The sequence below is a fragment of the Rhinopithecus roxellana genome, chromosome 9, assembly GCF_007565055.1.
Source record: "Rhinopithecus roxellana isolate Shanxi Qingling chromosome 9, ASM756505v1, whole genome shotgun sequence".
In the NCBI taxonomy this organism is placed as follows: domain Eukaryota; kingdom Metazoa; phylum Chordata; class Mammalia; order Primates; family Cercopithecidae; genus Rhinopithecus; species Rhinopithecus roxellana.
In genome coordinates this window covers 116,979,050-116,994,508 of record NC_044557.1, presented here as the reverse complement: position 1 = coordinate 116,994,508, position 15,459 = coordinate 116,979,050, and the positions used below count along the sequence as shown (strand labels likewise).

The 15,459-nt window shown below is 38.6% G+C and overlaps 1 protein-coding gene across 14 annotated transcripts in view; it reads left to right on the top strand.

The window, feature by feature from the left end:
- Nucleotides 1-15,459, top strand: part of STAU2 (staufen double-stranded RNA binding protein 2) — a 348,991-nt gene that overhangs the window by 163,781 nt on the left and 169,751 nt on the right. For all 14 annotated transcript variants that reach the window (XM_030937273.1, XM_030937277.1, XM_030937275.1 and 11 more), the window contains one exon: nt 14,371-14,431. In XM_030937273.1, coding sequence (XP_030793133.1) covers nt 14,371-14,431 — 61 coding nt within the window. The remainder of the gene's footprint in view (nt 1-14,370; nt 14,432-15,459) is intronic.

Genomic DNA, 15,459 nt, shown 5'->3' with positions numbered 1-15,459 from the left:
CTTTTATATTTACTCTCATTTTGATTATTCTCAATATCCTTCATTTATTTGTGTAGATTCAAATTTCTTTCTGGTATTATACCCCTTCCTTGCTTGAAGGACTTCCTTTAATATTACTTATTTTAGCAGATCTGTAGGCAGTGCATTCTCAGCTTTTGTTTGTCAAAAAGTCTTTATTTCACTTTCTTTTTTTTCTTTATAGGTTTTATTATACACAAAATGCGGGGGGTGGGGCGGGGGACTCAGACCTTCTTGGCAGCTGCTTTCTTCATGGCAGTCAGGATACTGCCTCAGCTCCTCTTGCTTCCTGTTGGTGCATATGTGTGTTTTCATTCTTTTCTTAATGAACTTGAGGGCCCACTTGTCCTTGGAGACTTTGAGCAGCTTCATGGCATGCCACTTCTACAGGGGAAGCCACACACCTCCCAGATGATGTCTTACACAAGCTTTGTGTGCTTGATGAGGTGTCCAGGGTGGCAGCCCTGCCTCAGCTTGCTTATATTCTTGTTCACCGTGGGCCCTGGTTGAGGCCTGTGGCCATATGGTAATGCAGAACTATGGCTGCTGCTCTTCAGTGACTGCTGTAGCAGAAAATTTCACTTTTTTTTTTTCTTTTTTAAGCCTCCAATGAATCACCTTCATTTTTGAAAGTTGTTTTTTTTCTGAATATAGGATTCTGGGTTTCTTGTTTCTTTTAGTACTTTAAAGATCTTGCTCCATTGTCTCGATAGGCATAATTTTCAGTGTAAAGTCTATTGTAATTCTTACTTGTTCTTGTTGATGTATTTTTTTTTCCTTTCTCAGCCTTCAATATATTTCTTTTCTTTATTTTCCAGCAGTTTGGCTGTGATGTATCTAAATTTGATTTTTTTTTTGTTTCTTCCTTTCTTTCTTCTCTGCCTCTGTACTCTTTCCCCACCCTTCTTCCTCCCTTCTATTTTTCTTCCTTCTCCTTTTCCTCCACCTTTTCTTCTTTTCCTTCTTATCCTCTTCCTTCCTTCTTCTCATTTTTTCTCCTCCTCCCCCTACTTCCTTCTCCTCTTTCTTTTTTTTTAAATTTTATTTTGTATTATACTTTAAGTTCTCGTGTACAGGTGCACAACGTGCAGGTTTGTTACATATGTATACATGTGCCATGTTGGTGTGCTGCACCCATTAACTCATCATTTACATTAGGTATATCCCCTAATGCTATCCTTCCCTTCTCCCCCCTCCCCACAATAGGACCCGGTGTATGATGTTCCCCTTCCTGTGTCCAAGTGATCTCATTGTTCAATTCCCACCTCTGAGTGAGAACATGCGGTATTTGGTTTTCTGCTCTTGCGATAGTTTGCAGAGAATGACGGTTTCCAGCTGCATCCATGTCCCTACAAAGGACACGAACTTATCCTTTTTTATGGCTGCATAGTATTCCATGGTGTATATGTGCCATCTTTTCTTAATCCAGTCTGTCACTGATGGACATTTGGGTTGATTCCAAGTCTTTGCTATTGTGAATAGTGCCGCAATAAACATACGTGTGCATGTGTCTTTATAGCAGCATGACTTATAATCTTTTGGGTATATACCCAGTAATGGGATGGCTGGGTCAAATGGTATTTCTAGTTTTGGATCTTTGAGAAATCGACACACTGTTTTCCACAATGGTTGAACTAGTTTACAGTTCCACCAACAGTGTAAAAGTGTTCCTATTTCTTCACATCCTCTCCAGCACCTGTTGTTTCCTGATTTTTTAATGATTGCCATTCTAACTGGTGTGAGATGGTATCTCATTGTGGTTTTGATTTGCATTAGATGGCCAGTGATGATGAGCATTTTTTCATGTGTCTTTTGGCTGTATGAATGTCTTCTTTTGAGAAGTGTCTGTTCATTCATATCCTTTGTCCACTTTTTGATGGGGTTGTTTGTTTTTTTCTTGTCAATTGGATTGAGTTCTTTATAGGTTCTGGATATTAGCCCTTTGTCAGATGAGTAGATTGCAAAAATTTTCTCCCATTCTGTAGGTTGCCTGTTCACTCTGATGGTAGTTTCTTTTGCTGTGCAGAAGCTCTTTAGTTTAATTAGATCCCATTTGTCAATTTTGGGTTTTGTTGCCATTGCTTTTGGTGTTTTAGACATGAAGTCCTTGCCCATGCCTATGTCCTGATGGTACTACCTAGGTTTTCTTCTAGGGTTTTTATGGTTTTAGGTCTAACATTTAAGCCTCTAATCCATCTTGAATTAATTTTCGTATAAGGAGTAAGGAAAGGATCCAGTTTCAGCTTTCTACTTATGGCTAGCCAATTTTCCCAGTACCATTTATTAAATAGGGAATCCTTTCCCCATTTCTTGTTTCTCTCAGGTTTGTCAAAGATCAGATGGCTGTAGATGTGCGGTATTATTTCTGACGGCTCTGTTCTGTTCCATTGGTCTACATCTCTGTTTTAGTACCAGTACCATGCTGTTTTGGTTACTGTAGCCTTGTAGTATAGTTTGAAGTCAGGTAGCGTGATGCCCCCAGCTTTGTTCTTTTGGCTTAGGATTGTCTTGGCAATGCGGGCTCTTTTTTGGTTCCATATGAACTTTAAAGCAGTTTTTTCCAATGCTGTGAAGAAAGTCATTGGTAGCTTGATGGGGATGGCATTGAATCTATAAATAACCTTGGGCAGTATGGCCATTTTCACAATATTGATTCTTCCTATCCATGAGCATGGTATGTTCTTCCATTTGTTTGTGTCCTCTTTGATTTCACTGAGCAGTGGTTTGTAGTTCTCCTTGAAGAGGTCCTTTACATCCCTTGTAAGTTGGATTCCTAGGTATTTTATTCTCTTTGAAGCAATTGTGAATGGAAGTTCATTCATGATTTGGCTCTCTGTTTGTCTGTTACTGGTGTATAAGAATGCTTGTGATTTTTGCACATTCATTTTGTATCCTGAGACTTTGCTGAAGTTTCTTATCAGCTTAAGGAGATTTTGGGCTGAGACAGTGGGGTTTTCTAAATATACAATCATGTCATCTGCAAACAGGGACATTTTGACTTCTTTTCCTAACTGAATACCCTTTATTTCTTTCTTTTGCCTGATTGCCCTAGCCAGAACTTCCAACACTCTGTTGAATAGGAGTGGTGAGAGAGGGCATCCCTGTCTTGTGCCAGTTTTAAAAAGGAATGCTTCCAGTTTTTGCCCATTCAATATGATATTGGCTGTGGGTTGTCATAAATAGCTCTTATTATTTTGAGATACGTTCCATTCATACCGAATTTATTAAGAGTTTTTAGCATGATGAGCTGTTGAATTTTGTCAAAAGCCTTTTCTGCATCTATTGAGATAATCATGTGGTTTTTGTCTTTGGTTCTGTTTATATGCTGGATTACGTTTATTGATTTGCGAATGTTGAACCAGCCTTGCATCCCAGGGATGAAGCCCACTTGACCATGGTGGATAAGCTTTTTGATGTGCTGCTGGATTCGGTTTGCCAGTATTTTATTGAGGATTTTTGCATCGATGTTCATCAGGGATATTGGTCTAAATTCTCTTTTTTTGTTGTATCTTTGTCAGGCTTTAGTATCAGGATGATGTTGGCCTCATAAAATGAGTTAGGGAGGATTCCCTCTTTTTCTGTTGATTGGAGTAGTTTCAGAAGGAATGGTATCAACTCCTCCTTGTACCTCTAGTAGAATTCGGCTGTGAATCCATCTGGTCCTGGACTTTTTTTGGTTGGTAGGCTATTAATTATTGCCTCAATTTCAGAGCCTGCTATTGGTCTATTCAGGGATTCAACTTCTTCCTGGTTTAGTCTTGGGAGAGTGTAAGTGTCCAGGAAATTATCCATTTCTTCTAGATTTTCTTGTTTATTTGCGTAGAGGTGTCTATAGTATTCTCTGATGGTAGTTTGTATTTCTGTGGGGTCCGTGGTGATATCCCCTTTATCATTTTTTATTGCGTCTATTTGTTTCTTCTCTCTTTTATTCTTTATTAGTCTTGCTAACGGTCTATCAATTTTGTTGATCTTTTCAAAAAAACAGCTCCTGGATTCATTGCTTTTTTGGAGGGTTTTTGTGTCTCTATCTCCTTCAGTTCTGCTCTAATCTTAGTTATTTCTTGCCTTCTGCTAGCTTTTGACTGTGTTTGCTTTTGCTTCTCTAATTCTTTTAATTGTGATGTTAGGGTGTCAATTTTACATCTTTCCTGCTTTCTTTTGTGGGCATTTAGTGCTATAAATTTCCCTCTACACACTGCTTTAAATGTGTCCCAGAGATTCTGGTATTTTGTATCTTTGTTCTTATTGGTTTCAAAGAACATCTTTATTTCTGCTTTCATTTTGTTATGTACCCAGTAGTCATTCAGGAGCAGGTTGTTCAGTTTCCATGTAGTTGAGCGGTTTTGATTGAGTTTCTTAGTCCTGAGTTCTACTTTGATTGCACTGTGGTCTGAGAGACAGTTTGTTATAATTTCTGTTCTTTTGCATTTGCTGAGGAGTGCATTACTTCCAACTATGTGGTCAATTTTGGAATAAGTGCGATGTAGTGCTGAGAAGAATGTATATTCTGTTGATTTGGGGTGGAGAGTTCTGTAGATGTCTATTAGGTCCGTTTGGTGCAGAGATGAGTTCAATTCCTGGATATCCTTGTTAACTTTCTGTCTCGTTGATATGTCTAATGTTGACAGTGGGGTGTTAAAGTCTCATTATTATTGTATGGGAGTCTAAGTCTCTTTGTAAGTCTCTAAGGACTTGCTTTATGAATCTGGGTGCTCCTGTATTGGGTGCATATATATTTAGGATCGTTAGCTCTTACTGATGAATTGATCCCTTTACCATTATGTAATGGCCTTCTTTGTCTCTTTTGATCTTTGATGGTTTGCAGTCTGTTTTTATCAGAGACTAGGATTGCAACCACTGCTTTTTTTGGTTCTGCATTTGCTTGGTAGATCTTCCTCCATCCCTTTATTTTGAGCCCATGTGCGTCTCTGCATGTGAGATGGGTCTCCTGAATACAGCAAACTGATGCGTTTTGGCTCTTTATCAAATTTGCCAGTCTGTGTCTTTTAATTGGAGCATTTAGTCCATTTACATTTAAGGCTAATATTGTTATGTGTGAACTTGATCCTGTCATTATGATATTAGCTGGTTATTTTGCTCATTAGTTGATGCAGTTTCTTCCTAGCATCGATGGACTTTACATTTTTACATGTTTTTGCCATGGCTGGTACCGGTTGTTCCTTTCCATGTTTAGTGCTTCCTTCAGGAGCTCTTGTAGGGCAGGCCTGGTGGTGACAAATCTCTAAGCACTTGCTTATCTGTAAAGGATTTTATTTCTCCTTCACTTATGAAACTTAGTTTGGCTGGATATGAAATTCTGGGTTTAAAATTCTTTTCTTTAAGAATGTTGAATATTGGCCTCCATTCTCTTCTGGCTTGGAGAGTTTCTGCTGAGAGATCTGCTGTCAGTCTGGTGGGCTTCCATTTTTGGGTAACCCGACCTTTCTCTCTTGCTTCCCTTAACTTTTTTTCCTTCATTTCAACTTTGGTGAATCTGACAATTATGTGTCTTGGAGTTCCTTTTCTCGAGGAGTGTCTTTGTGGCGTTCTCTGTATTTCCTGAATTTGAATGTTGGCCTGCCTTACTAGGTTGGGGAAATTCTCCTGGATGATATCCTGCAGTGTTTTCCAACTTGGTTCCATTTTCCCCATCACTTTCAGGCACACCAATCAGACGCAGATTTGGTCTTTTCACATAATCCCATATTTCTTGGAGGCTTTGTTCATTTCTTTTTACTCTTTTTTTCTCTACACTTCTCTTCTTGCTTCATTTCATTCATTTGATCTTCAGTCGCTGATACTCTTTCTTCCAGTTGATCGAGTCGGTTACTGAAGCTTGTGCATTTGTCATGTAGTTCTCGTGTTACGGTTTTCATCTCTGTCAGTTCTATTAAGGACTTCTCTACATTGGTTATTCTAGTTAGCCATTCTTCAAATCTTTTTTTCAAGATTTTTAGTTTCTTTGCGCTGGTTACGTAGTTCCTCCTTTAACTCTGAGAAGTTTGATCAACTGATGCCTTCTTCTCTCAACTCATGAAAGTCATTCTCTGTCCAACTTTGTTCCGTTGCTGGCGATGAGCTGCATTCCTTTTGAGGGGGAGATGCACTCTGATTTTTTGAATTTCCAGCTTTTCTGCACTGCTTTTTTCCCATCTTTGTGGTTTTATCTGCCTTTGGTCTTTGATGATGGTGATGTACTCGTGGGATTTTGGTGTGGGTGTCCTTTCTCTTTGTTAGTTTTCCTTATAACACTCAGGACCCTCAGCCGCAGGTCTGTTGGAGTTTGCTTGAGGTCCACTCCAGACCCTGTTTGCCTGGGTATCAGCAGTGGAGGCTGCAGAAGATAGAATATTGCTGAACAGCGAGTGTTGCTGTCTGATTCTTGCTCTGGAAGCTTAATCTCATGGGTGTACCCAGCCGTGTGAGGTGTGAGGTGTCAGTCTGCACCTAGTGGGGGATATCTTCCAGTTAGGCTACTCAGGGGTCAGGGACCCACTTGAGCAGGCAGTCTGTCTGTTCTTAGATCTCAGCCTCCGTGCTGGGAAATCCACTGCTCTCTTCAAAGCTGTCAGACAGGGACATTTACCTCTGTGGAGGTTTAGCTATGCCCTGTCCCCAGAGGTGGAGTCTATAGAGGCAGGCAGGCCTCCTTGAGCTGTGGTGGGCTCCACCCAATTCGAGCTTCCTGGCGGCTTTGTTTACCTACTTAAGCCTCAGCAATGGCAGGCGTCCCTCCCCCAGCCTTGCTGCCACCTTGCAGTTAGATCTCAGACTGCTGTGCTAGCAATGAGGGAGTCTCTGTGGGCGTGGTACCCTTTGGGCCAGGTGGGGGATATAATCTCCTGGTGTGTCGTTTGCTAAGACCCTTGGTAAAGTGCAGTATTAGTGTGGGAGTTACTCAGTTTTCCAGGTGTTGTGTTCTCAATTTCCTTTGGCCAGGAAAAGGAATTCCCTTCCCCCTTGCGCCTCCCAAGTGAGGTGATGCCTCGCCCTGCTTCAGCTCTTGGTGGTCGGGCAGCACCCGTGGACCAGTGCCAACTGTCCGACATACCCTAGTGAGATGAACCCGGTACCTCAGTTGAAAATGCAAAAATCACCTGTCTTCTGTGTCGCTCACACTGAGAGCTGGAGGCTGGAGCTGTTCCTATTTGGCCATCTTGGGCGCGGTCTCTCCTCTTCCTTCTATCTCCTGTTTATTCCTTCTCCTCCTCCTCCTTCACTATTGTTCTTCTCTCTTCTTCCCCCTTCCTTCTCCTTTTTCTTCCTCCTCCCTCCTCCTTCATCTTCCCTTCTCCTTTTCCTTGTCTTCTTTATCCTCCTCCTCTTCCTCTTCCTCCTCCTGCTCCTCCTCCTTCCTTATCCTCATCCTCCTTATCCTTATAGGGTTCTCTGAGCATTTTGGATCTGTGATTTGATGTCTTTCAGTTATTTTGACAAGTTCTTAGCTATTATCTTTTAAAATATATTTTATTCCTTGTTTTCTCTCTCTTTTCCTTGGAGTTTCTAGTTATACGTTCATTAGACCATTGGTATTGTCTTATAGTTCTAGGATTTTTTTGTTTCTTTTTTCCCCACTCTTTTTTCTTTGTTAAACAGTTTGAGTAATTTCTATTGATTTATCTGCAAGTTCAACAATATTTCTTCAGCTGTGTGCAGTCTGAATTAATGCATTATTAATAATGACATCAGTGTTTTGATCTCTAATATTTTTCCTTAAGATTTCCTTTTTTGTTGTTCTGTGGTTTCTATTTTTGTGCCGAAATTCCCCATATGTTCATGTATGTTGTCTGCTTTTTCCAGTAGGTCTTTCAACCTATGAATCATAGGTGTTGTAAAATACCTTTCTGAAAGGTCTAGCATCAGGGTCATCCCTGGGCCTTGTTTTGTTGACTTTCTTATGTTTTGGCAGTGGTTTATTTCTTCTTACAGTTTTGGGTATTTCATAAGTTTTGAATGAGTGTTGGGCCTTGTGACAGAAAAATAGTAGAGGCTGAGTCAAATAGTGTTTGTTGAGAAGTCAGCATTTGTCTCTCTCTCAGACTTTTTGGATGGAGGGTTGCATCAGTCTAGTTATTTACTGAATTCATTTTGGGTTTTGTTATTGCCATAGTCACTGTTAACTGCAAATTCCTTCAGTAGTCATATTCTGTTTTCTGTGCTTTGTGTAATGTGAGGTTTTGAGAGGGTTTTTTCATAGTTTCTCTGCTCTGCCCTCAGGTTTAGAGGTTTCTTCTTTGCTGTGTCATGGCATGGGGGTTATCTCTCTTTGGGCTCTGTAGTAGACTGCTGTTATTTATTATTTAATCCTGGGATTGTGGTGGGTGTCATAGTTCTTGATTTTTTTGTATAGCTTCATTTTCTGGCAGACTCTGTGAGCCTGGGTCTTAGAGGTGGATCTTTCTGTTTTTGCTCTCTTCTCTGTGGTAACCAAACTTTGTCTTGGATTTGTGGGCACTTTGGGCATGAGAGAGTTTCCTGTACATTTCCCAGCATTTGCAGACCTCTGCTTTATACTGCTGTGGTGTCTTACTCTCAAGTAGATTTTCTATCTTTTTTTTTCCCCCCAGGAGCATATAGCTTTTCTTTTAATCCTTCTTCAGAAGCAGTGAAGCTTTACTGAGCTCTTAGGACCAGAGAATTTCCTGCCTTTGCCCCAAAGGCATATAGGATTTGTTTCAACCCTTTCTCCAATGGCTTAAATTTTTTGTTTTGTGTTGGGCAATGGCCTAGAGAAGTGGCAAGGTTCTGTGCTTGTCCCTCAGTGCAGCCACTAACTAGCTACATTCCTGCACCAAGTTGGGGGTCTCTCTGGTCTGCAGCTGTACCCCCAGTTGTCTTCCTGAGAATCCAGGGCAGGACAATGGAAAAGAGCTGCTGCCTGGAGCTCCCAGTTTTTCTAAACTATCATGCTAGCTCATACTCAGGCTTTAAAAATTTAACATTTCATCTAGTTTCTTCTTATTTGCTTTCATGGCAGTCATCTCTGCTATCCCTGCCCTGCCAAAGCTGTAACATTTTTGTGAGTCCTATCTCTCCCAGAAGGATTTATTACTCTCTAGAATTCATTTTGCTTGTTTACCTTATAATCTCAGGTCTCTAAAGGGTTCAAGAAAAGTTGCAATTGTTTTTTTCAGATTGGTTCTTTGTCACTGTTATGTTTCTAGATTCTAAGGAAAAATGGAATACTCTCTTCACCTCTTTTTTATATGCCATTCTTGCATCTTGATTTTCTTCATTCAGATATCTTAAGAATTTTTCTTAATATCTTGGAGTTTGTTGTAAGTCAAGACATGACTATTCTTTTTCGTATTTGATCATTATATTCATCAAAGTAGTACTCATACTCAAAGTAATACATATATAAAAAGGCAGAATTTATACAAGATTAATAGTGTAAAAACTCAAGGTTTATAATTTAAAACACCAAAATATCCTGTTCTCCTTCCTTGCCGCTGGGCATTTCTGCTTCCCCTTTGCCAGAGGCAACCACTTTACCACCTGTTGTAACTATTTATTTTATTATTTACCACTATCGGTAGTTTGTGCTATCTCTTGGTTTCTCATGTTTAAATATTATGAGAAGTAATATAAAAGTGAAAATATTAAATGTACTTTCTACTATGGAAAATGAGGATTTAACTCTGGTATATACTCCACACATACACTTTTCTACATCTTTCTATCCCCAAAGTCTTTACCACTGAAGCAGATCATGCAGTTTTTTTCGTTCCTTTTCCCAACCTCCACCCTACCCAACCCTTAGAGCTCTTTATCTTCTTCTTGTATTGCAGATTGATGGAGAGGCCTGCTTCAGAGCTGGTGTTTAAGTTCTTCTCTTCACCATTAACCTGAAATTTCTTTGGCCTCTGTCCTTTGTTGAGTTGACTGTTTTTTGGACAGTTTCCCTTGTTCTTGGTTTACTTTCTTGTTTTGATAGAGTTCATACTTTAGGACCTTGTGAAGGATACATGGGAAGTAAACGTTTTTTTGAGATCTTGTAGTCTGAAATTTCTTTATATTTCCCACACACGTAATAGTTTTTTTCTAAGATGTAATTCTAAATTGGAGGTAAATTTTCACAGAGTTGGGAAGGCATCACACCCTTGTCTTGTACATCCCACCATTACTGTTAAAATTTCAACACCTGACTCTTCAGCCTGTATATGAAACTTTTACCCTTCTCCTCCCTCTCAATGCTTTTCTGACTTTTTATTTTCTCAGGGGTTCTGAGATATGTGTATTTTTTATGTGTATTTGATAAATTATGTTGAACATTTGAGTTTTAATCTAGAAATTCATATACTTTGGAACTGAGAAATTTCTTATATTATTTCTTTAATAATTTCTCTCCTTTTATTTTTGCTGTTATTTATCTCTGGGATGCTGTTAATCTTATGGATGGTCTTGTGATTTTTCTTTTCTCCCTCCATTTCTGTTTTTGTTGTTGTTCTGTTTTCTAGGAAGAGTTCCTCAAGTTTGTTTTCCAGTCCCTCTCTGAAATTTTCACTTCAGCTATTATATTTTTGATTTCCCAGAGTTCTTCCTCATTCTCAGAATATTCCTTTTTATGGCTTCCTATTCTTGTTTAATGGGTGTAGTATTTCTGTTATGTGCCTGAGGAATTTTTGTTGTTGTTGTTGCATTTTTTTCCTTCTGTTCTCCTCATTATCTTTTTGTTCCTTGTGGGTTGGAACCCTGGATGTGTCTTCTGAGGGGGAAATGAGAAAAGAGGCTCGGAATCTTATTTTTCAGTATGAAACCTTGGAACTCCTTCTCCTTATTTGCAGGGTAACACACGGATTTCACCCTCAACTATGCCTGGTATCCAGCGCCTCTCTGTTTTAGCCTCTTCCAACAGGAAACCCTTATTAGGAAGGAGTGGGCACCTGGCTGCTTGGGGTCGAAGAGGTGATAGGGAGATTTCATAATACCTTGAAAAGACTTCCAGACAGTCTTTCTGTTTCAGCCCCTTCCAGGATTTATCTTTAAAGTACCAGGTGTACTCCTAATTCTGGAGGCTTTCTAGGATTCTGGGTGACACATCACCTTACTGTTAGCTCTTTGTTGGCTTCTTCCTCTGCAGGTTAGGTTTCAGTCACTCACATCTGCTAAGCTAACTACAACTTGTTCATCTGCTTTCCAATTTTCAGACTTTGACTTACCTCCTGCTGTTGTCTCCTATATTAATTTGCTATAAAGAACTGCTAGAGATTGGGTAATTTATAAACGAAGAGGTTTAATTGACTCACAGTTCTGTGGGGCTGGCTGGGGAGGCCTCAGGAAACTTACAATTGTGCCAAAAGGCACCTCTTCACAGGGCAGCAGGAGAGAGAAATGAGTGCCAAGTAAAAGGGGAAGCCCCTTATAAAGCCATCAGAACTTGTCAGACTCATTCACCACCAAGAGAGTAACATGAGGGAACCACCCACTTGATTCAGTTATCTCTACCTGGTCCCACCCTTGATATGTGGGGATTATTACAATTCAAGGTGAGATTTGGGTGGGGACACAGAGCCAAACCATATCATCTCCTTTTCTATTTCTCGTTTGTGTCTGAGGGGTACAATAGAAGAAATACAGAAAGTAAGGATCAGGAGATGAACTGTACTTTATGCCTGCTGGGTTTCTCCTTTCCAAGAGAGAAATTCTTGTAGTAATTACTGTGACCTCATCTCTCCTGACCTCTTTCCCTTACTCTTCAAACAATGATCTTTAACAGAAAGAAATTTTGAAATTAAGCATAGCTCTCAGGTGAAAATCAAATGTTACCTACTGGATAAATTGTATAATATATATATTTTTTGAGATGGAGTTTCACTGTTGTTGCCCAGGCTGGTGTACAATGGCATGATCTCAGCTCACTGCAACCTCCACCTCCCGGGTTCAAGCAATTCTCCTGCCTCAGCCTCCCGAGTAGCTGGGATTAAAGGCATGTGCCAACATGCCTGGCTAATTTTGTAGTTTTAGTAGAGACAGGGGTTCTTCATGTTGGTCAGGCTGGTCTCGAACTCCCGACCTCAGGTGAGCCGCTTTCCTCGGCTTCCCAAAGTGCTGGGATTACAGGCTTGAGTTACCATGTCCAGCCAGTTGTACAGTATTAAGGTAACATAAACAATGTAAGGATAGAAGAAATTAGTTTAGTCGAATAAAACAGATTTTATTAATTCCACTAATTAAAAATGAAAAACTTGTTTGGAAGACTAGAATCCTGTGTCTAATTGTAGAACTGCTCCAGGATTCTTGAAACATAATTACTTCTCTGAGAACCTAAATAGTTGTCAGCACTTTGATAAATACAGGCTATGTTTTGGAGGTATGAATAAAATTAAAAGTAAGGTAGGAATGTAAAAGAAAAATTGAACATGCTTTGTTTCTTTCTGTTCACCAGGTTTTCATGTGAATAATGACTTTAGCTGCTTTTCAAAATCTTTTAAATTTCTTTCATCCCTTGGAACTGTCTAGTTCTGTTTTCTCTCATTTGTTTTTGCAGTAGTCCTTTCCATCCGGGCCATACCTTTAGAGCATTCTTCTTAATAGTTCCAAACTCTGTTCTTCATCTCACTGTTTTTCTTTTCATTCTTAGATAGCACAGTTTTACTTAATCTGTAACTTTTTTGTTCATTCCTTCCTTTAGCTCTTTTTTCTCTCCTGATAATGATAGTACAAAGGTAGCATGATTACTCTCCTCTAGTTAAAAGACATAGTTTGACATCCTGGCACTTGCGCATATTATCTGTGTGACCTCACAGTAATTACAGGAACTCTAACCCTAGTTTGCTTGTCTGTAAAACTGAATGTTAATATCACTTATCTTACCAAATTTTTGTGAGAATAGAAAATGAGATAATCCATATTTATACAAAACACTTAGCACGTTAGCAACCACACTTTTAAATCTTAAGTGTTAGCTTTTAGCTATTACTACTATCAGTCTATTTTATTACATAGTAATTTCTCTCTTGTGAAGGATGCCTGTGTTAACATTTTGCAGTCAAAGGTTATAGCAGCAATCTCTCAGGTTGGTAAATGTGGTTGAAGACAGGAATTTGTGTTTTAAAGAGATAAACGAGCTAATTAGAGAAAGAGATGCTCCCTAGTTCATATGAAGCTCCTGGTTGTTTCTAACATACTGTCAACTTACTCTTCAGGATTCTTTATTTTCGGTTTTGCTTCTGCTGTCTGCCACTATATCTTTCCTTGTCACCCTAAGACATATAATTAAAAAGGAATGAATTCAATAAGAACAACTTTTTTAAAAAAATGAACATGGGTAAACTATTTGCAGCAATTGTATTTTGTGTTTGTATCTAGGCTTAATTATCTATTTTACCTTTGACCGTTAACATAAATATAAAATGCTGATCATCATAAGAGATAAGTTACCAGCTGTACAGAAAGATAATATAACTAAAGTCACTTATTAATTTGATTTGAATACTTAGTACTACAAAGCATATATATTTCAGAATGCATTTTATACCAAACACTAAGCATTTGGCAAAAGTCAGAGTATTACATGTTTTGCTTAAAGTTAGGACTTAGTTTTCAATTTTTTTGTATATGTCATTGGCAGTATTTGGTGACCCTTACCGTAGGACTTTTCTAGGTAGACATAGTAACATTTTTGTTCATAGAAATGTTTGATTGTTAGATTGTTAATTTGACCTCAGGAATCATACAAAAGCTCTTTTGGACACTTAAGCATTTGTGGCGATGATTATTTACTATTTTAATAAGATTTACTTTTTGGCCAGGTGTGATGGCTCACGCTTGTAATCCCAGCACTTTGGGAGGCCAAGGCGGGCGAATCATTTGAGGTCAGGAGTTTGAGACCAGCCTGGCCAACATGGTGAAACCCCATCTCTACTAAAAATACAAAAATTAGCCGGGCATTGTGGCAGGCACTTCTAATCCCAGCTACTCAGGAGGCTGAGGCAGGAGAATCCTTGAACCTGGGAGGCAGAGGTTGCAATGAGCCGAGACCAAGCCATTGCACTCCAGCCTGGACGACAGAATGAGATTCTGTCTCAAAAAAAAAAGATTTGTTTTTTCATCACCTAGCTAGAGCTTATGTTCTATATAATACATATATTGAATATTGGCTTTATTTATGCCTTGAATTATAAATTTACATGATTAGACAAAAGCAGAAGGACATAAGAAGTAGATTTAGGTGCAGAAGAGGAATGATATCTTTCATGTTAGTTTCTTTTGTAGCCGTCGTCCCAGGGTCAGAGATAGAATATGCAGAATAACCATGTGAGAGGACTTTGCCTTTGCTTAATTGATTAGTCACCTTTTTTTCCTCCTTTTTGAATAAGCCTGTTTCTCTGATTTGATTTAATCTTTCAGACAGGGGAAAACAAAGGATGGAGTGGTCCAAAGCCTGGGTTTCCTGAACCAACAAATAATAGTAAGTTCTCATTTTTATGTTATCTGCACTTGGTGTTCATCAGTGGCTCAGTGACTAGCTGTCACTGGGATTGGTTGGGTCTATCTAGATCTGAGAGACTGTGTTAAGTATTGTGGAGGGTACAAAAGAGTCCTGGTGTTTGCTTTCCTGGAACTGACAGAATAGCTAGAAAACTGAGACATAGATACACTTAACACTTAAACCATTGCAAACAGAGTGCCATTTAATGATCACATGCCTTTTTAAAGTTGCCATTTTTACTGAAACAACATTATAAAAAATATAGAAATATAAAAAATAATACAAAAATAATTTTCATAAGAAAAATAAGTAATTATCTGTAAGCTGATTATGCTATCAAATCAACTTTCAAAGTTCCCAATTATTTTTGTATGCACCCAAATTTATATATAATTATGATACGCATAAAATTTTATTGTGTTTTCACTTAACATTGCCTAAGCATTTTTTGTGTTTTGCTGAGTCATTAAAAGTTTAATATTTTATTAAAGTCACTAAGTGAAATGTCAGAAATGTAAGAATAAAATTGGTTAATTTTGTTCCACTTACAGTATTGTCAAACACTTAAAAAACAATTTCAGTTTACAGATTTTTTTCAAATGTATGTGATCAAGATATTTTGCATTAGACATTTAGACATTTTTCCTTAATTCTCTCCCTCACTTCTTGAAAAGCATCTATTTCACTGAAGTGACCATTTTACTGTAAATCAGTGAATCAAAACATTTGGCTAGTGAAAACACCCAGTCTATCCCATTTCCACCCTATCTGTCTTCTTTATAACCTCTGGACCCTGAAAAAGCTTAAATCTGTGAATTATTGTAATCCATGGTTTTAATCTTTGATATTAGAGGCTCATCTGTTGATGTATAATGAAATTAGTAACAAATTCTTATCAAAATATGCTCATAAGAATTGAATTCTTGGATTATCAAAACTAGCCTCTTGAAAAGAATATTTCAGTGAGGTAATGGCATTTTGGGGTTGCTTTCTGGGAATAATTTAAA